This window comes from Ovis canadensis, chromosome 24 (genome assembly GCF_042477335.2).
Source record: "Ovis canadensis isolate MfBH-ARS-UI-01 breed Bighorn chromosome 24, ARS-UI_OviCan_v2, whole genome shotgun sequence".
Classification (NCBI taxonomy): domain Eukaryota; kingdom Metazoa; phylum Chordata; class Mammalia; order Artiodactyla; family Bovidae; genus Ovis; species Ovis canadensis.
The window spans coordinates 35279630-35301323 of NC_091268.1; the positions used below are offsets into that span (position 1 = coordinate 35279630).

The 21694-nt window shown below is 41.7% G+C and overlaps 2 protein-coding genes across 8 annotated transcripts in view; one reads left to right on the top strand and one right to left on the bottom strand.

Annotated features, from left to right (window-relative positions):
• CDR2 (cerebellar degeneration related protein 2) overlaps window positions 1–18499 on the bottom strand; it is a 32111-nt gene extending 13612 nt beyond the window's left edge. Inside the window, exons 1-2 of the mRNA XM_069570330.1 lie at window positions 16391–18499; window positions 4816–4928 (exon numbers count right to left, since the gene is read on the bottom strand). Coding sequence (XP_069426431.1) covers window positions 4816–4928; window positions 16391–16469 — 192 coding nt within the window. The 5' untranslated portion in view covers window positions 16470–18499. The remainder of the gene's footprint in view (window positions 1–4815; window positions 4929–16390) is intronic.
• Window positions 13201–21694, top strand: part of LOC138429141 (transmembrane protein 180-like) — a 46856-nt gene continuing 38362 nt past the window's right edge. For 3 of the 7 annotated variants that reach the window (XM_069570334.1, XM_069570337.1, XM_069570338.1), the window contains exon 1: window positions 13201–16246. In XM_069570334.1, coding sequence (XP_069426435.1) covers window positions 16163–16246 — 84 coding nt within the window. In that variant the 5' untranslated portion in view covers window positions 13201–16162. Of the gene's footprint in view, window positions 16247–16644; window positions 17065–21694 lie in introns of those variants that run through there. The other 4 variants (XM_069570336.1, XM_069570332.1, XM_069570333.1 and 1 more) reach the window with 4 other exon arrangements.

Consider the following 21694-nt stretch of genomic DNA (forward strand, 5'->3'; position numbering starts at 1 on the left):
GAGGAGAGTGAAAAAATTGGCTTAAAACTTAGCATTCAGAAAACTAAGATCATGGCATCTGGTCCCATCACTTCATGGCAAATAGATGGAGAAACAGTGGAAACAGTGACAGACTTTATTTTTTAGCCTCCAAAATCACTGCAGATGGTGATTGCAGCCATGAAATTAAAAGACGCTTACTCCTTGGAAGAAAAGTTACGACCAACCCAGACAGCTTATTAAAAAGCAGAGACATTACTTTGTCAACAAAGGTCCATCTAGTCAAAGCTATGGTTTTTCCAGTAGTCATGTATGCATGTGAAAGTTCAACTATAAAGAAAGCTGAGTGCCAAAGAATTGATGCTTTTGAACTGTGGTGTTGGAGAAGACTCTTGAGAGTCCCTTGGACTGCAAGGAGATCCAACCAGTCCATTCTGAAGGAGATCAGCCCTGAATATTCACTGGAAGGACTAATGCTGAAGCTGAACGTCCAACACTTTGGCCACCTGATGCAAAGAGCTGACTCATTTGAAAAGACCCTGATGCTGGGAAAGATTGAAGGCAGGAGGAGAAGGGGACGACAAAGGATGAGATGGTTGGATGGCATCACCAACACGATGGACATGAGTTTGAGCCAGCTTTGGGAGTTGGTGATGGACAGGGAAGTCTGGCGTGCTGCAGTCCATGGGGTCACAAACAGTCGGACATGACTGAGCGACTGGACTGAACTGAACTGAACTGAAAGTCTAGCTATTTGGTATGGAATTGAGAGTTTAGGTCTGAATCTTCTAACACTGAGGTCAGAGCTTCTTCCACTTCCTTTCAAAATCTCCAGAGGTGGAAACATTTAGGAATTATTGGAAGTGCTCTGTAAACTGCTTATCTGTCCTCTGTTAAGATATTGATTTGAACAAGTACTCACTGATTATCTACTATGTTTGAAAGACCATGAATAAACACAGCAACAGCCTTCAAAGTTGCAGTGGAAAATGGGAAGGTAAGGCGGGGTGGGGAGAGAAGGAGAATAAAACAAATCAAGAAATAAGTATAATATACAGTAGAATATTGATAAATGTAGTAGGGGAAGCACAGAATGCTTTAAAATTTTCAAGGAAGACATGAGCTCTTGAAATAAGGGGCCCCAAGGCCAGACTCCTTTGACTCCTGTGGGGATAACGCAGGTTTCCAGGCAGAGAAGCAACAAAAACTCAAGGCTGTAGGCTGCTCACACAACTGTCAGAAACTTTAAGAGAATCCAATCATGTTTGATGGTGTCAGATCTCATTATTCTCCAAAGCTTCTCTCCTTCTCTTCAGCCAAGAAAAAAACACTTGCTCTGGAATCTTGAAAAATCAGATGCTGAGTAAAAGCCACACAGGCTATATGGGCATCTCTGGAGCCAATCATTACTTTCAAAGCTTATTTAATCTTTTTTTTTTTTAAAAAAAACATAATGCCTAACAAAATACTGATCAATTTTTATGAGGACTGTTTGAAACCCACAGTTTTTGAAAGCATACTTGTAGTTCTACTGAGAAAATATCCTTTGACAGTTTCCTAGTTGTCTATTTCCATAATGAGTCACAGTTTGGGGGATTTTATCCTAGTATTTTCACCAGTTCCCCATCATTCTTCATCCACTCTTGAGTAGTTTGTTCCAGGACTATTTTCTGGCTGATTTAAAATTTCTCTGGGTTGGTAGAGAGGTTCCTTTTTGGTTTTCAATATATTTTCTAAATTTAAGAAATGATCCATGTATTACTTTTCAAATCAGGAAAATTTCCAATGGACATTCTAAAATGTTAGTTTAAAACTTGTACAAGTCACTTGTACAAGTGACTCCATTTATGTAAAGTTCAAAGATAGGCTAAACTGATATATAAGGGTATTAGAGTGCTGCTTAGTGGGGGTGGTGACTGGAAGAGCTGATAATGTTATTTCTTTTTTTTCTAATTTTTTTATTTTTAAAATTTTTGGCTGTACTGGGTCTTCATTGCCGCACAGGCTTTTCTCTAGTTGCAGAGAGCAGTAATGCATGGGTTTCTCATTGTGGTGGCTTCTCTTGTTGCAGAGCACAAGAAGCTCTAGGCGAGTGGGCTTCAGTAGTTGCGGCATCTGGGCTCTAGAGCGCAGGCTCAATAGCTGCGGCACAGGGCTTGACTACTCCACGGTATGTGGGATCTTCCCGGACTGGCACGCAGACTCTTTACCACTGAGCCACCAAGGAAGCCCACTTTCTCATTTCTCATCTGGCTGTTGGCTGCAAGGGTATTTTTATGAAAATTATCTGACCTAGCATTTGTGTTTTTTTCTGTATATATTTTTTAAAGTTTACTTAAAAGAGAAAAAAAGACATCAGGTTTGAATTAAAGGAAGGGTCCTTATAAAGTTTAGGGGGCTCTCCACAGGTATAATGATAAGAGACACTATACATACTGCATGGGTCATCATTTAGTAGAGAATTAGGTTCTTCAGCTGCCTGGTTACTTTTATGAGAGTGTTCAAGCCATCCTTGGTATAGACTATTGGACAGAGATCTTGGAAGTCTATCGTGATCTGCAAGTCTGCCTGGGCACAGGTATAAATCGAGCAGGCAGTAAGTAGGAGGAGGCAGTAGTCTGTAGGAGGCCCCTGGCTGGTAAGTGGGTTTAGACAGAATTGCCATTTCATCCCACCCCTTACTGACTTTCAGGAAGTGATTTATAAAGAGAAAGAAAAAAGTCAACCATAATGGCAGAGAAGAAGTCTAAGATTTCTAAAGAGAAGAAATCTTTGTTCTTACTCAAAAAATAGCTTTTGATAAAGAGTGAAATGGTGAACACTACAATACTTGGTCTATGAACCACTGGATTACAGAAACAAGAGATCTATGGAAATGTTTCTGGAAGTACTCCAGGCTAAAGTTACTCAATTAGCTTTATATTAATACATATAGTTGATTGTATATTTACTCAATCATTAAGGTCTGACCTGGATACTTCATTTCTATTATCCTTTTCAATATCTTATAAGAGTCAGGGGGTGGGGAGAGGTGACTGCTGGGGCCATGGTACCACCTCTGTGTGAAAGCCTGAATACAAACAATTTTTAAGGAAAAAAAATCTTACAGAAGACATTAGATAGTGGAGTGTTATTTATAGATTTGGATAATCTCAAAGATCTTTGGATTTTTTTCAGAATGTCAATGATCTCTTTTAATTGTTTAATCATTTTCAATACCACGGAAAACAAAAGTAGAAAGACAGGTAACTTAGATCATAAAGCAATTGTGTTTGTAATCCTTACAGTAACAAATAGGCATCATTCTCTAATTATACAAATACTTGGACTTTTTAAATCTGTATTTGGCAGATGTGCTAAAATAAGTATTCACTACAGTATTCAGTTATGGTGATTTGTAGGTGCTTTCATGGAAAACACCAATACAAGGTATGAAGACTATTCAAATAAACGTACCACACAGTACATGATAATCTTCAGGTATATGCCCTGGGATCACGCTATGAAACCTTCCAATCAGTTGAAAAACAAAGCCCACAAAACAAAACAGGAATGAGTTTCTTGATCATGTAAGACACTTGGATATCACAGTTTTAAAATGCCTGGTTTTCCTGCATTTTTAGGTTTCTGCCCAATTCTATGAGTGATAAACTCAACTTTAGGTATGGGAAGTTCTATGCTCTTCTGATATAGAATATACTTAAAATGATAGCTGACGACTTCAATATCATTACAAGGCACACCTTTCTAGAATTATAAAAGCATTTTTTGTCACATCACTGGCTAAATCCATAAACCCTGAGATGGGGGAGGGGAATCTACTGTATGCATCTTAATTATGATCACTATGTAAAAGTAAGAATACAGAAATGATAAATTTGTCTTAGTTTTAATGACAGGTTTATTTGTATTCAAAAACGGAAATCTGTAATTTCGACTGAAGTCAAGGACTATGTCATCTACTCTGCCTTTCTAGCACCTGGTTCAGTGTGCAATCAGAGCCTAGTAAGTTCTGACCATGATGAATGGGTTCTGCGTTCTAAGGTCTTCTACGTTTTCCTGCACAGAGACTTATAAGAGTCCTGGTTCTACTGTATCAATTTGAGAGGAAGGAGCTACAATTTAAGTGCAAGACTTTTTTAAGGTGGGAGGGTAGTCTGGGGCATGAAATGTTCTGATGGACAATTGTTTGGTTAATATCCATAACTATCATCTTTACAGTCACCTGGCCTACACATAGTTGGGCTACATTAATGGGACCATTTACAAGACAGCACTTCCATTTTAAAGCCTTGAGCTTACATCTTTCATATCAGGTACTACAATTTTAAAATTTTTCATCAAATTTAGGATGGTGTTTGGTTAAGGGGAGGGGATGCAGCCAAGCAGGGTTTACAGAGGGAGTCTCAACAGACAGTTTTCTTTCTCAGTCTGGTTGGTGGGTACAAGGCTACCCACTATATTTTTCTCTTGTACCTCTTTGCAGATCTTAAATATTACATAATTCATTTTTAAAAGAAAAAAATAAAAAACTAAATGTAATATTCACAGCTTTACTTTGCTTCACATATTGGTAAATACTGGACCATTTACTTCTAAGTAGACTTCACCAAGGGGGTAGAGAGAAATGTCTTTCATCATAGCAGATTTATGTACTGAGAAAGCTTAAAGACAGTAAAAATCAACCTCTATACACTTTCCATGGTTCTTTATACTTAAAAAGTCTATGTTATAAACATTACTTTTAATTGCAAGCGTTACTTAAGTAGAATACAATTGGTATAAGAGCAGAGACAGCCAATACCGCAAAAGTAACTCTCCCGTTGAGTAAATTACCTCGATTTCCTGTAACTGCTCCTGATTGGTTGTGTACATCTGCTGAAGAGAATCCTCCAACTCTGTGTTTCGATCCAGCAATGTCTTCCCAAGCTCAGCTGCAAGTTGGAGGTCTAGCACAACAAGAAATCCTATTAGGGGAGTGCAAACGATCTCATCTCAACATTTTACATAAGCCAGGGCTTAGAGTAGGAACGGACTGAAACCCAACCCATGTACAAAGTTTACCTTAGATCCCAGTGGAAGATGGAATGGCTCAGAAGGAAACCCAGATTCTACTTAAAGTTCAGTGACAATGGGGCCTTTTACCAGGTACTGTACTCTTGAGGTACCCTTACTGACAAGATGTCAAGAATAGTGATGTACTTTATGGAGGTGTATGCATTTGTTTAGGAATGATCATTCAGCATTGTGACAGAATCTAAGTTCATAATTAGTTGTCAAAGTGCAGGCAAACCTGAAGTCCCACGAGTTTGGCTGCCATGAATACAACTGTCAAAGCAAGTGTGTTACAGACCCTGGCCTTCTCAGTGTACTAAAACTTAAGCCAAAAAAAGGAAAATGACATCAGTGATAAGAACACTACCGCAGGCCTCTCTCATTTTTTCTATTTATTTTCATGCCTTCTTCAAGATGAGCAAACCAGATAAGCAAAGCAACAGAACAGTTTGTGTGATAACTCGCTCATAGCTCAGACTTTCATTTAACACAGAACCATATTTCCATTTTAAACCTCACTTTTCAACACTCTCTCTTCTTAGGCGTATGTGCATATATGACAGCATTAGTTTTGTTACACACAATCCCAGAAACAAAAATTCACTGATACAAAAAAGGACAACAGTTGTAACATAGGTGCCTGAAACACTTTTCTGCATAGTAAGTTGGAGAGGTCCTTTGATAACAGTGGAAAATGCACTGAACTGAGTAGGAAAATTTGGAGTTCAGTTCTGGCTGCCGTTTACCAAGTGAACGCTTTAAACAGTGACTTTAAACATCCCTACATGTAGTATTCTTGTGTAGAGAGATGACTGTCCTGTCAATACGATCGTGAAAATCAAATGAAATAATACACAAGGAAGTACTTTACAAACTATGCAACAGTACACAGGCAAAGTTATTAGTCTTCATTGATTCACAAGTGAATGACCTTGTTGCTGACTGCCATAGCACAATGAAAGTGTGAGCTATGACTGAGTTACCACACAAACTATACTGCTGCTTTGTTGCTAGACACCATGCTAAGATTTGGCTAGAATGCTGAATAAATGGATGAAGTTCCTGCTTTCCTGACACTGCCAGGTTTACAGGGGAAGTCAGACAGCAAATAAGTAAATAAACTTGAAAACTGTGATAATCACTATTCATACATGTATGCATATATTCAATAATACCAAACATCATTCTGGGGATATACAAGTGAACTCAGCTAACGCCCTGCCCTCATGGAGCTTATACTCTCATGGGAGAAACAGCATGAGAAAATAGACACTAGATAGCAAAAAAATGTTGTTGTTGTTTTTTTAAAAAAAAGGAAGGAAGAGGGAAGGAGGAGTATGGACGTGGGAGGTTGAAATTTAAGAACAGGCAACAAGGGTGATATTAGACTCCAGATGTGAAGGACTGAATAAGTGCCTCACGTAGGTCTACTGAGGGGACCAGCATTGGAGGCCGAGGGAAAAGAAGAGCAAAGACCCTGGGAGGAAGCATGACTGGCGATAATAAGGACTGCAGCCAATGAGGCTTGAGCACATTGCGTGCGTCTGCGTGCATTTTGTGGCTGGGGCAGGAGGAGACAAAGAGGGCTTCCAGGCCAGCTTGTTAAAGCCAAACTACAGAGATCAAGATGCTGGTTTTCACTGAGTGAAAGGGAAGGCTTTTGATCAGCTCCACTCTGGCCGTTGGGTAAGTCGGCCAAAGAGACTAAGGTGGCGACAGGGTGACAGGGATACTGCAGTCACCTGGGTGAGAGATCATGGTGGCTTAGACTAGAGCGGCAGAGTTGGAGATGAGCAGAAGTGGCAAATACCGGCTGTGTTTTGAAAGTAGAGCTAAAAGGATTTGTTAATCAATTGGATGTGCTATGTGATAGAGAAGAAAAAAAAAACCTCCAGGTTTTGTGATAAGGAACAAAGGATTTTCTACTTTAGAAAAGGAGGTCATGATGGAAGTCTCTCTTAGAAGACGTTTTAGCTAAAGCTTGAGGGAGGAGGATTTTACCACATAAACGGCAGGAAGAAGCCCTAACACAGGAAAGAAACTGGCACACTGTATGGCCCAACATGGCTCATAGTTTCATGTCTGAAATGCAGTACTTGGTTGCAATCTCAAAAACGACAGAATGATCTCTGTTCATTTCCAAGGCAAGCCATTCAATACCACAGTAATCCAAGTCTATGCCCCAACCACTAATGCCAAAAAAGCTGAAGTTGAATAGTTCTATGAAGACCTACAAGACCGTCTAGAATGAACACCCAAAAAAGATGTCCTTTTCATCATAGGGGACTGGAATGCAAAAGTAGGAAGTCAGGAAATACCTGGAGTAACAGGCAAGTTTGGTCATGGAGTACAAAATGAAGCAGGGGGAAAGGCTAACAGAGCTGTGTCAAGAGAACACACTGGTCATAGCAAACACTGTCTTAAAACAATACAAGAGATGACTTTACACATGGACATCACTAGATGGTCAATACCGAAATCAGACTAATTATATTCTTTGCAGCTGAAGATGGAGAAGCTCTATGTAGTCAGCAAAAACAAGACCAAGAGCTGACAGTGGCTCAGATCATGAACAATTATTGCCAAATTCAGACTTAAATTGAAGCAGGCAAAACCACTAGGCCATGCAGGTAAGACCTAAATCAAATCCCTTACAGTTATACAATGGAAGTGACAAATAGATTCAAGGGATTAGATCTGACAGACTGAGTGCCTGAAGAACTACGGATGAAGGCTCGTAACACTGTACCGGAGGCAGTGATCAAAACCATCAAGAAAAAGAAATGCCAAAAGGCAAAACGGTTGTCTGAGGGGGCCTTACAAATAACTGAGAAAAGAAGAGAAGCAAAAGGCAAAGGAGAAAATGAAAGATAAACACATCTGAATGGAGAGTTCTAAAGAATAGCAAGGAGAGATAAGAAAGCCTTCCTCGGTGGTCAACGGAAAGAAACAGGAAAACAAGAGAATTGGAACAACAGAGTGGATAAAACGTGGTCCACCGGAGAAGGGAATGGCAAAAACACTTCAGTATTCTTGCCTTGAGAACTCCATGAACATTATGCAAAGGCAAAAAGAGAGGACACTGAAAGATGAACCCCCCAAGTCGGCAGGTGCCCAATATGCTACTGGAGAACAGTGGAGAAATAACTCCAGAAAGAATGAAGAGATGGAGCCAAAGCAAAAACAACACCTAATTGTGGATGTGACCGGTGATGGGAGTAAAGTCTGATGCTGTAAAGAGCAATATTGTATAGGAACATGGAATGTTAGGACTATGAATTAAATTGGACATGGTCAAACAGGAGATGGCAATTTAGGAATTAGACATTTTAGGAATCAGTGAAATACAATGGACTGCAATGGGTGAATTTAGCTCAGGTTACCATTATATCTACTACTGTGGGCAAGAATCCCTTACAAGAAATGGAGTAGCCCTCACAGTCAACAAGAGTCTGAAATGCAGTACTTAGATGCAGTCTCAAAAATGACAGAATGATCTCTGCTTGCTTGCACGGCAAACCATTCAATATCACAGTAATCCAAATCCATGCCCCGACCAGTAATGCTGAAGAAGCTGAAGTTGAATGGTTCTATGAAGACCTACAAGAGCTTCTAGCACTAACACCAAAAAAAGATGTCCTTTTTATTACAGGGGACTGGAATGCAAAAGTCAAGAAACACCTGGAGTAACAGGCAAATTCGGCTTTGGAGTACAGAATGAAGCAGGGCAAAGGCTAATAGAGTTTTGTCAAGAGAATGCACTGGTCATAGCAAACACCATCTTCCAACAACACAAGAGAAGATTCTACCCATGGACATCACCAGATAGTCAATACCGAAATCAGACTGATTATATTATTTGCAGCCAAAGATGGAGAAGCTCTATACAGTCAGCAAAAATAAGACCAGGAGCTGACTGTGACTCAGATCATGAACTCCTTATTGCTAGATTCAGACTTAAATTGAAGAAAGTAGAGAAAACCACTAGATCATTCAGGAATGACCTAAATCAAATCCCTTATGATTATACAGTGGAAGTGACAAATAGATCTAAGGGATTAGATCTGATAGAGTACCTGAAGAACTATGGATGGAGGTTCGTGACATGGTACAGGAGGCAGTGATCAAAACCATCCCCAAGAAAAAGAAATGCAAAAAGGCAAAATGGTGGTCTGAGGAGGCCTTACAAATACCTGAGAAAAGAAGCGAAAGGCAAAGGAGAAAAGGAAAGATATATCCATTTGAAGGCAGAGTTCTAAAGAATAGCAAGGAGAGAAGAAAGGCTTCCTCAATGATCAATGCAAAGAAATAGAGGAGAACAATAGAATGGGAAAGACTAGATATCTCTTCAAGAAAATTAGACATACCAAGGGAATATTTCATGCAAAGATGGGCATAATAAAGGATAGAAACAATATGGACCTAAAAGAAGCAGAAGATATTAAGAAGAGGTGGCCAGAATACGCAGAGGACTATACAAAAAAGATCTTCATGATCCAGATAACCGTAATGGTGTGATCACTCACCTAGAGCCAGACATCTTGGAGTGCAAAGTCAAGTGGGTCTTAGGAAGCATCACTATGAACAAAGCTGGTGGAGGTGATGGAATTCCAGTGGAGCTATTTCAAATCCTAAAAGATGATGCTGTGAAAGTGCTGCACTCAATATAGCAGCAAATTTGGAAAACTCAGCAGTGGCCACAGGCCTAGAGAAGGTCAGTTTTCATTTCAATCCAAAAGGAAAGCAATGCCAAACAATATTCAAACTACCGCACGATTGAACTCATCTCACACACTAGCAAAGTAATGCTCAAAATTCTCCAAGCCAGGCTTCAACAGTACGTGAACCGTGAAATTCCGGATGTTCAAGCTGGATTTAGAAAGGCAGAGGAACCAGGATCATGTTGCCAACATATGCTGGATCATTGAAAAAGCAAGAGAGTTCCAGAAAAACATCTACTTCTGCTTTATTGACTATGCCAAAGCCTTTGACTGTGTGGATCACAACAAACTGTGGAAAATTCTTCAAGAGATGGGAATACCACCTGACCTGCCTCTTGAGAAATCTGTACACAGATCAAGAAGCAACAGTAGACTGGTTCCAAACTGGAAAAGGAGTACGTCAAGACTATATATTGCCACCCTGCTTATTTAACTTATATGCAGAGTACACCATGAGAAATGCTGGACTGGATAAAGCACAAGCTGGAATCAAGATTGCCGGGAGAAATATCAATAACCTCAGATATGCAGACACCACCCTTATGGCAGAAAGCAAGGAAGAACTAAAGAGCGTCTTGATGAAAGTGAAAGAGGAGAGTGAAAAAGTTGACTTAAAGCTCAACATTCAGAAAACTAAGATCAGGGCATCCAGTCCCATCACTTCATGGCAAATAGATGGGGAAACAGTGACAGACTATTTTTTTTTAGGTTTAAAATCACTGCAGATGGTGACTGCAGCCATGAAATTAAAAGATGCTTAGTCCTTGGAAGAAAAGTTATGACCAACCCAGACAGCTTACTAAAAAGCAGAGACATTACTTTGCCAACAAAGGTCTGTCTAGTCAAAGCTATGGTTTTTCCAGTAGTCATGTATGCATGTGAAAGTTGGACTATAAAGAAAGCTGAGTGCCAAAGAATTGATGCTTTTGAACTATGGTGTTTGAGAAGACTCTTGAGGGTCCCTTGGTCTGCAAGGAGATCCAACCAGTCCATCCTAAAGGAAATTAGTCCTGAATATTCAATAGAATGACTGATGCTGAAGCTGAAACTCCAATACTTCGGCCACCTGATGCGAAGAACTGACTCATTTGAAAAGACCCTAATGCTGGGAAAGATTGAAGGTGCAAGGAGAAGAGGACGACAGAGGATGTGATGGTTGGATGGCATCACTGACTTGATGGACATGAATTTGAGCAAGCTCGGGAGTTGGTGATGGACAGGGAAGCCTGGCGGACCGCTGTCCATGGGGTGGCAAAGAGACGGACCCGACTAAGTCACTGAACAACAGCAGCCCAACATAAAGCCAGCGCGACAGAAGCTCACTGGGGAGCGTGGAGTGGGAGCTGGAGGAGCAGGTACGGTTCACATTACACAAAGTGTTATCTGCCATGGTAAGGAAAGTTCAGATTTTATTCTAAGCACGTAGGAAAGTCATTTCACCCAGTGTCGAAAAACACACTTATTACACTTAAAGAGGGAACCTTACCACATATGATTTTAAAACAATTCTTAGAGGTTGACAAACAAGATTTAACATTTAATTCATTAAACCAATATTAGAACTTAACCAAGAATAAGTGGTAACTGGAAAGCAACTTGTGTTACCTGGTACTGGCCATTTGAAGGCATAATTAAATTGTGGTTGGTTAGTTTTCCCTCACAAGGCAAAAACAAAGCAGCAAAACCCATGAAACACCCCTCCAGCTCATTTTAAAACATTTTACACCCATTTAAAATAAAACAGTGTACTGTTGTTAGATCAGTGTTAAAATACATTTTCTGGTGATTTAAATATTAACAATGTATATTAATGTACTTAAGACTTCATATACCAAGTCTATGAAATAATATCTTGTATTCACAAGACATCGAAACCCTTTACAAACTGTTCAACATTGCAAACATCTGACATTATTTTTTAATATCTTTTCAAGGTAGTTAATCCAGATTTTCAAGTGAGAAGCACAAAGATGCTAAGAAGTGATCTGACCAATTTCACGTGGTAAGTCATAATAAGCAAAAGAGAAACCACTGTCAACAGATTCTAACTTTCACCCTCATCACGATTCTCTATTATCCACATCCACACACTTTCAAGTTTGTTGACAGGGATGTCCACATCTTTGTTTAAGGTACAGAGTACCTCAGTCTTTTTACTTGTTTTCCTAGATGACAATGAGAAACTAGAGTTGAGCTCTTTGGCTTTCACTGCCTGTGCTGCCACGGAAAGCATACACAACCCCAGGCAAGTTGCTATCTTGTTTTCACTAAATGAAAAAGGAACTACGTACAGCTGAGATTTCCAGAAATAATTATTTTACACTCATAGAGTGTGTAATGTGTATTCACAGCCCCACAAAATAACCACCATGCTGAATTATTAAGGACAAAGCAAACATTACCTAGACATTACTTAAGTCTCTCCTGGCCTGCTATAAAGTGGTGAGTAACCACTTTCCTCACTGGGAAAGACCAGAGACTCACCAAAGATATTCTTATCCAGCAACCAAAACTGAGCCAAAACCTCTTCCAGAAGCAAGACTAATTTGAGACCATCTACAGCTATTTCCTTCAGTTAGGACACTACCCATGTTACTAAATGTCAGCTGGGAGCGCCTTTCCCGTTTCTGCTACCGCAGAAGAGACGCCCAGTATAGCACTCTTGCAGTAAACATCAAACAGAGAGGAATTTGAGACTTGTCCTTATCGCAATCCTTATTTTGACTTAAACAAAACCCAAGCCTGGCTCAGTAACCTGAAGTCTCAGTCTTCTAAATATTTCATTGGATGTGTAGGATAGAATTCTGGCAAAACAAGTCTCAACTACAAGAAAGCGTCTGTGAAGTCACACTGTATAATAGGATATTACTTCATCTGTTAGTTTAAAGACAAATGTCTTTTTTGGTCTTTAAAAAAAAAGTTTATTTCCTGTTGTGTAGCATCTGGCTTCCATTACCAAAAGGAGCCAAAAGCTGGCAGTAAGCCCAAGAAGGTTTTCTAAATAATTTGGGGAGGGAATGGGAGAATATTCAATGTCCTTTATTCTTACTTAACCCACAAAAGAAAAGGAAACAATATAGTTTTGAAGCCTTATACACCTGTTCATCTCACTTTACAAAAAGGATTTTCGTTAAGAGGTTGTCTTTTCTAAATCCTATTGAACTGGCGTAGGCAACCACTAAAAATACCACAGATTTACTGCAGGCTTGAGAACTGCAACTTTCAATACCTTCATGTTTCATATTCTTCCACTAATCAGTCTTTGCAAGTGATAATAATCTATTTTAACAATATAAACTATTAGCTTTAAACAGATAGTCTACTCAGCCCTATGCCCTAGGTAAAAAATTAACTCTAGTAGTCAGGTGATTTTTAAAAAAGATCTTCCTTCCAGAATTCTGAAATCTTTATATTTCATTGCTCTTACATTTTTCTTCAGTTTTTTTTTCTTTAAAGAGGACGGCATATTCCCATGTTAGGTGTAGTCTCTAGCATTCATTCAATAACGTTAAGGCTGAAAGTTTTTCCTACTACAAAACCAAATGCGTCATCTGGTGATGCTTCTGTGTAACTCCTGTTGCCGATGTTACTATAATTGGGAAAGCAAAAAATCTGAATATAAACATCAAGAAAAATGACGGTGTCAGTTTTAATGACCCTCCAAACAGTGATTCAGCAAATTCATTGCTCATATGAAAAAGGTACTCATCTTATAAAGTAGAAATCTTAATTTAAACTAAGATTTCATTTGCTGATCTGTACAGTAGAAACCTGAATCCTTACTCTAAGCTTGCACAGCTCGCCAAATGACAATTACAACGGCAGCTGGTCTAAAAGAAAACCCAGTCTCTGAAGTCTTTCCACCTTGTTCTCAGGGGCACATTTCAAAGCAAGCACCATCATTACCTACAGAGAAGGCTCCTGCTGTCCCAGAAAGGATCTTACTCATAGAGATCACAGTCAGTATTCTTACTTTGTCAACTCAGCCCTCTGACAAAAGACACTCTCTTGAAAGTGTTTTATAAAAGCAACGGGTTTTCTTCTTCTGCCTGCACAGTTTCACGTTTCTAACAAGGTATGAATGATAGACCACAGCCTTCTGAGGTTAGAAACTTTCAACAATTTTAATTTTTACAAAGAATGCCCCAAGCAAACTTTGGTAAAGAGATTCAATCTACTTAAGTAATGCTTCTATTGCTAAAGAAAAAAAAAATTGTAGTTCTATGACTGAGCACAGGATCTCAGAAAACTGTTTTAGCAACTCTCTTCAAGTAAGGCTCTCAGTGAAATTAATAGTGAGGATGTTAAAAAATGGACATGTGTCTGCACTTGATAAAATCCCACTAGATCTGCTTATCAGCCCAAGAGGACAGACTTGCTCCCAAACCTTACACAGCAGCAAAATTATCTAGGGAGGGCGAGGGCCCACCCACTGCCAAGCACTGTAGTGGGCACACCAGAAGGCAGCACCTCCAGTCAACAGATTCCTAGTAAATGAGTAGGATCCTGCCTGTCCTGTGGACAGGCACTGTAGTCCTAATGCCTCAATGAACACCTGGCACAGAATAAATACAATTTTTGAAAAATTAACAAAAGATCCATTAGAAGTTTAGGAGTTAACATATAATGTAATGAGAGTGGGACAAAGAGACCCTTCTATTCACACTGTAGCCTTCCTTCTTTCACAGGCCAAATTCACAGTTGTGACTGTTGGAATTTCACATCTATTCCTACCCCACACACTTGGTTATGACACACAGGGTTATGTCAAAGTCCATTGTGATAACAAATGTAAAAGTCCTCTGAAAAGAACAGACCAAATTCCAAACGGAAACTGGCACAGGAAGCTTGGACCTGTGCGCTTCAAGATTTCATTACATCTGCACACCTGATGACTGATTTCAATCAGAGGTTAGAGAGTTCCACGTCTAACCTCTATATGTTGCATTTGCTCCTCAGTAAGTTGAAATATTACAAGTGGTTGTTCCTAACAACCTCCCACAGGGGAAACTGCAGCGTAGACTAACGTGCCTGGTGGAAGAGAGCCATGAAAACAATAATCCTGTGTGAGTGCCTCAGTTCAGGTCAACAAATGTTAAAATTGAGTTTCTATTATGTGCTAAGTATTGTGCTAGATAGATTAAAAAAAAAACTGTACAGAGCTACACTTTCTAAAAACAATAAAGAAAACTATTTAGTTATGATTATAGGGCAAACTGCTTCATTTCTTTATAGGGAAAGGTTGCAATTGCAAAATGGTTGCCTCATAAATTCTGGAGAAAGTATCAAACTAGGCCATCAATCCCTCTGAGGCATTCTGAAAACAGGTTAAAACATAAGACAAATTTGCCTTGTGTATGCTGTGAATATGATGGCAAATACTGCAGTACAGCCACTGAATAGGTTAGACTATGTAAGCATAAACTTTGACTTATATAAAGGCTATATAAACTTTGATTTAAGCTACCAGCCACAATATATTGATTTAAGAAATCACCTTCCCCCAAGAGTTCCTTATGTTTCTTTTCTGAGTCTTTCGAGCCTACATTCTTCCCCTCCGGCTAAGTTCAATGGTTAGCATGAACAAACACCATGGTCATTTAATGTTCAACTAAATGAGATGGTAACTTTTTATGCCAGTTGAGAGATGAAAAAGTTGATTTACGCAGAATTGCTGAAACAGAAGATGCCTGAAAAACATTTCTCAGGAGACAAGAAATCCAGGACAGGCCAAGATAGGAATGCCTCTTGTGAAAAAGCTAGGGAGCAAAGTGAAGGAAGCAGGTGAGGCACAAGTGCCCTCAAGTCATTCACTTACTTGGCATCTGGTAAACTACGCCTATGTAGCCCCCCTCTCAGCCCGTCTGACACCAACTGTAAGAGCTGTAAGCCAGGTGGCGAAGAAGAGATAGGGGTTTGAGCAGCGACTAGGACGACTCCTCATTCTGAGTGTGCGGATTCAAAAATACTTTGCCCTATGGCAGAAACTAACACAGTATTGTAAATCAACTAAATTCCAATAAAATCAGTCAAAAAAAAAAAAAAAAGACTTGCTTCCACATTTGAGGGAAGTCACTTGGCCGCTTTAGCATCCGCGTTACCCATTTGGAAAAGGGGAATAATATGAGTTACTCTCTCAACGGAGTTACTGTGCGGATCAAATATGTGCGCGATTCCTGCCACACGGCGCTGCCACCCCGGGTCCACCACCTGCAGCAGCTCACACTCGCCGGCTATGAGCACCGGCTGTGGTTCCTCCCCGACGCGGACAGCCCGGTAAGGGGCCACCCCTCTCCGCTCCGAGGAACACCTTGGGGATTAAATGAGTTAATCCCCAGAGAGAGCTCCAAACGCTGCCTGGCGCCCGGTCAGCTCCTGACACGCAGTAGTGGCGGGGACGATGGGGGATGCTGATTACCGTGCAGGAGCCCGGGCCCGCGCAGCGGAGTCCTCCCGCGCAGGACCAGCAGACGCGACAGTCCCAACGCCAGGTGAGCGCCAGATCTTCCCCGATCCTGGCGTCGGTGGGCCCCGAGCAAAATAAACTTTTTAACAGTTTCGCGGCCAGGAGGTGAAGCCTCGAGCCGGCAGCCGCCCTGCCCTGGCCAGGCCCCGCCTGGCGACCGCACCCTCACCTTGCTGGAGGTCCTGGTGGTCGTACCACGGCTCGTCCTCCTTCATCTCAAACTCCTCCACCAGGTTTTCCGCCAGCATCTCGGCCGGCTCTTCTGGGGGCAGCGGCCCCCGCCGCAGCCGGCCCGCCTCAGCCGCTGCCCCGGGCTCTCCCCCGGCCCCTCCGCCCTCAGCCAGAGCCGCCCTCGGGCGGGACGCGCCGCCGCCCAGGCTCCACCGCGACGCCTGACCACAGCCGCCCACAGCCGCCGCCGGCGCCGCCGCGGGGCGGCCCGCAGCGCACGCCGCGGACTGGCTTCCCTCGCGCCGCCCAACCGCCCCAACGGCCGGCGCCCCGGCGCGAGCTCCTGAGTCGGCTCTCCGAGCCGGCTCCTCACGCCGCAGCCGGGCCCAACGTGGCACTTTGGCAGAACCCTCCCCGACCGGGGCTGCGATTCAAACCCCCGGCGGCCCCTCGGCCAATCGCGAGCAGGCCGCCGGCCGAGCGGCGGCGACTTCGTCCAATCGCGTCTCGCCGCAGGCCCGCGGTTCGCCCGGTATCAGAGGCAGGCAGCCAATGGTGACTCCTAAGGAAACAAAGAAGGCGGGAAAAGGACAAGGGGTGCGGCCGAGGGTCCCGCCCTCTTCTCCCTTCGAAACGCTTCTGGCCGTGCATTCGGCGAGCTGGGGTGAGGAGGTAGTGGCCTTCGCTTCCCCTGTGGTGGGTGGCCGGCTGCATGGCCGGTGGACGGGCTAAGTGGGCGTGAGAATCAGAAGTACGGTCTACGAGCAGCGGACGGTTGCGGGAGGGCGGGAGGCGCGAGGCGTGCCGGGACCCTGAGGTCCGCTGCCCCGCCGACCCCTGCTGGTCTTCTGACTCCCAGATTTGCTCTGCTTGATGCCGGGAAATCGAGGATCGATCGGAAGTTCAGGGCAGTTAACTGTTTTCTTCTTGATATCTGAGCCCTCACCTCCAAATCGCTGAGAATTTGTACTGCCCCTGAAACGGTGGGCCTCAGACCCACCTGAAGGTGCAGTTGAAGCGACTTCTGAGAAAAAATTTGCAAGCGTTTTTGCATACTTTTTTTAAAAAGAGAGATCACCTGTTAAGCATCTGGAGTCATGATGTTCCACCCGGAGAGAGGAGATTGCAGCCCTAGCCCTTGATGGCCAGTAGGATAGTGAAAGCTGTTCTCTGCATACAACAAAATAAATACTGCTCGTAGGTTGTGGCTTTTACCATCCTCGTGCAGACAAAACATAAAAATTCTAAAATAAGGTGACAGATCAGAAAGTCAGTGTTCTTAGCCTTGATGTAATGGTGAAGGTACAGCTGACAGAAGACAGCTATTGTGGAATTCCAGCCAGTAATCTTAGAAGGAACAGTCGTTTCAGAGGTGATAAAAGAGGAATGGTAAACTCACATTTCTTCTAAATCCAGGGACACTAAAAAGTAAAATGTTACTGATCTATTTTTATTGTTAGGTTAAGAAAGAAACTAGGTTGACTATTCTGCCCTAACTGCCCTTATTCTGGTAGAGGTATTATTAGTCCACAGCCAAAAGAAAATAACTAAAACTATCTTAATTTACAAGTCACTACAGATAGAGCTCTTTGGAAAGAGAGATGATTGGATTTAGGATTTGCTGATGATGATTTGTTGAAGCTGAAGAGCCAGAATCATGCCTCTGACCTTCAAGAAACTCATCTTTCATAGTCACTAGTAACTGAAAGTGCTAACACTTTCCCCATGGCAAAAGCTTATTTTGACTCCAAATCAAACGGGAAACTGTATTGAAATGTTCTTTAGCATTCTTCAAAAAACAACAACAAAAAAGAACGATCTGAAGAATCAAAGTTATTGATGATTTTTAAGTCCACACAAAACCCAACACACCAGACTTTATGCCTTTTGGTATTAGTGTGTTCTTTTTAAGAACACTGGGGGAACTTCTCCACCCTCCGCCCCTGCCCCGGAAAAGCTTGAACAAAAATTGCACTGAGAAAGACAAGTTAGCTTTCAGTGCTAAACTCCCTGCTTTCAAGGGGTCTCCATCATTATTTAGAGTCCATGTAGTCATAGCTGAGAAGCAATCATAAGCAGCCTCTTCAGCAACATTATTATTTGGTTTAGCAATAGGTTAACAATAACAACCCAAGTTGATTCTGAAAGAAGGGTTTTGGGTTTTCATTTAATAATTCACCAGTATTTAGTGCATGTTCCCAGCCTAATCATTACACCATTTTGCTACTTTTAAACTCTTCTATATAAAGCATTTTGTATTAAAGAAGAACCAGGTTCAGAAATCCTTTGTTCCTGCTTGTAAAGATACACTTACTATTCATGTTCTTTGGTGTTTTGTTGCTATAGTAAAGTCAAGTCAGAGTTTTAAGTAGTGTTGACTTTAAAGCCATTGTAAGTGGTGGTTTTCAGTTTGATACCTACTGAAATAAGTGTTTATTATAATGAAAATAATCTAAAGCAAAATATCAATAGTTCTTTCTGCAGATGGAAATAAGAAAGATTTTTACTTTTTTTTGTCATAAACAGAAGTTCAGGCTATGGAATTTTTTATAATGTTATCAAAACTTTGTATCTACCATGCTGCTGCTGCTGTTAAGTCACTTCAGTCATGTCCGACTCTGTGCAACCCTATAGACGGCAGCCCACGAGGGTCCCCCATCCCTGGGATTCTCCAGGCAAGAATACTGGAGTGGGTTGCCATTTCCTTCTCCAATGCATGAAAGTGAAAAGTGAAAGTGAAGTCGCTCAGTCATGTCCGACTCTTAGCGACCCCATGGACTGCAGCCCACCAGGCTCCTCCATCCATGGGATTTTTCAGGCAAGAGTACTGGAGTGGGGTGCCATTGCCTTCTCCTGTATCCACCATATATATACATATATATATATATGTGTGTATATATATATGACATTAACTTTATGTTTCAGACAAGATGGGTGCTTAACTCAAAATCTTTTAAAAAAATTTGAACTCAGCTAAGCAAGCTTATGATTCCTTGCAAAATTCTGAGTTTATAAATACCTGCCTTCTGACTTAATGATAGATCAGTTCAGAAGGTGTGGCACGCTTCTTGTTTTAGCATGCCTGAAATAAAACTAAGAAAAAGAAGAGTGCCTAGATATTGGTGGGCTAAATTTGTGTCTTAGGGCTTCTCTGGTGCTCAATGGTAAAGAGTTTGCCTGACACTTCAGGAGAGGCAGGTTCAGCCCCTGGGTTGAGAAGATCTCCTGGAGAAGGCAATGGAAACCCACTCCACTATTCTTCCCTGGGAAATCCCATGGTCAGAGGAACCTGGCAGGCAACAGTCCATGGGATCACAAAAGAGCTGGACACAACAACAAATTTGTATCTTGACTTTTGGTTCTCCTGATCTTGTTTTTGGCTCTCTTAGTAACCAGTGGCCTCGGCTTCAGTCTTCATTCTCACTTATGCCAAAAGTAAGTCTCTAGAGTGAGGTCTTCAGCAGTAGTTCCCAGCTTTTTCAAACTGGAGAATTACCTTCATAGCCAAAAATGTTGGTTCATCTCCACATTTTAGTACTTGTATTTTTCAAAGGTTTGAGCATGCATAGTAACAAAAAAGTTCATATATATTTTTTTTATCATTACAGCAGAATCTATAGACATTTTAAGAAAGCTAGTACACAAGTGAGTAAAAGAGACATGAGTTTGAGCAGGCTCTGGGAGTTGGTGATGGACAGGGAAGCCTGGCATGCTGCAGTCCGTGGGGTTGCAAAGAGTCAGACATGACTGGGCAACTGCACTGAACTGAGTACACAAATGGGCAGATAGTCTATATTTTATTTATAGACAATGCTTGATCTACAAATGGAATTATTAACCCTTTTGATGATTCTCTACTTCTATAGAATTAAAATCATTTTTGTATCTACATGATGCAAAATGAAGCTCAGGGACTTAGGTCATTTGATCATTTGAGCCAAATGTCCACTTCCCCCTTATAACTTGCTCTCTGGATCCCCAAGTAATTGGTTAGTATAGACTGAGGTGCCTGCTTAATTCCCAGGGATTATTTAAGCAAGTAGCGTCTCTCGAATTATCTGGATATTTGTATTTTCTGCTTGAGTAAGATTTTGGAGAAGTGCGTATTAAAGAACCCGCCTGCCAATGCAGGTAGATGTAAGAGACATGGGTTCAGTCTCTGGATTGGGAAGATCCCCCGGAGAAGGGATCCCATTCCAGTATTCTTGCCTGGAGAATCCCACAGACGGAGGAGCCTGGCAGGTTGCAGTCCATAGGGTCGCACAGAGTCGGACATGACTGAAGTGACTTAGCACGCACACACCATTATAAAACAGGAAAATTCTGTTGTTATCTTAAAACTATAGTCAAGATTAAAAAAGCAATACGAGTCTATACCTACCTCTTGCTTGGTTAACCTTTTTCTGCTTTGCAGTTGGAGAAATCAAGTCCGTGGATGGGTAAAACAAATAGGCCGGATTTAAGAGGAAGGTTTACATGAGAGCAAGGACCAAATGGGTTCTTTCTATACCCATGTTAGCGTGTCCTTTGGGCCAAAGTTACATAGGCTGTAAGATCAAAAGAGAATCAAAAGATCAACAAAAGAAGATAAAAAATGAATCTCTCAATGCAAGTCTGTACTACTGAATGGACAACTTTATACAAAGATGAAAGGCTTGCTTCTATTCTTTCTCTCAGACACTACTTAAGGATGTCACCTCATTGTTTCAATTCTGTTGTGCCCTCCCAAGTAGGGAGGATCAATTCAGTTCAGTTGCTCAGTCGTGTCCGACTCTTTGCGACCCCATGAATCTCAGCACGCCAGGCCTCCCTGTCCATCACCAACTCCCGGAGTTCACTCAGACTCACGTCCATTAAGTCCGTGATGCCATCCAGCCATCTCATCCTCGGTCGTCCCCTTCTCCTCCTGCCCCTAATCCCTCCCAGCATCACAGTCTTTTGAGTCAACTCTTCACATGAGGTGGCCAAAGTACTGGAGTTTCAGCTTTAGCATCATTCCTTCCAAAGAAATCCCAGGGCTGATCTCCTTCAGAATGGATTGGTTGGATCTCCTTGCAGTCCAAGGGACTCTCAAGAGTCTTCTCCAACACCACAGTTCAAAAGCATCAATTCTTCGGCGCTCAGCCTTCTTCACAGTCCAACTCTCACATCCATACATGACCGCTGGGAAAACCGTAGCCTTGACTAGACAGACCTTAGTCGGCAAAGTAATGTCTCTGCTTTTGAATATGCTATCTAGGTTGGTCATAACTTTTCTTCCCAGGAGTAAGCGTCTTTTAATTTCATGGCTGCAGTCACCATC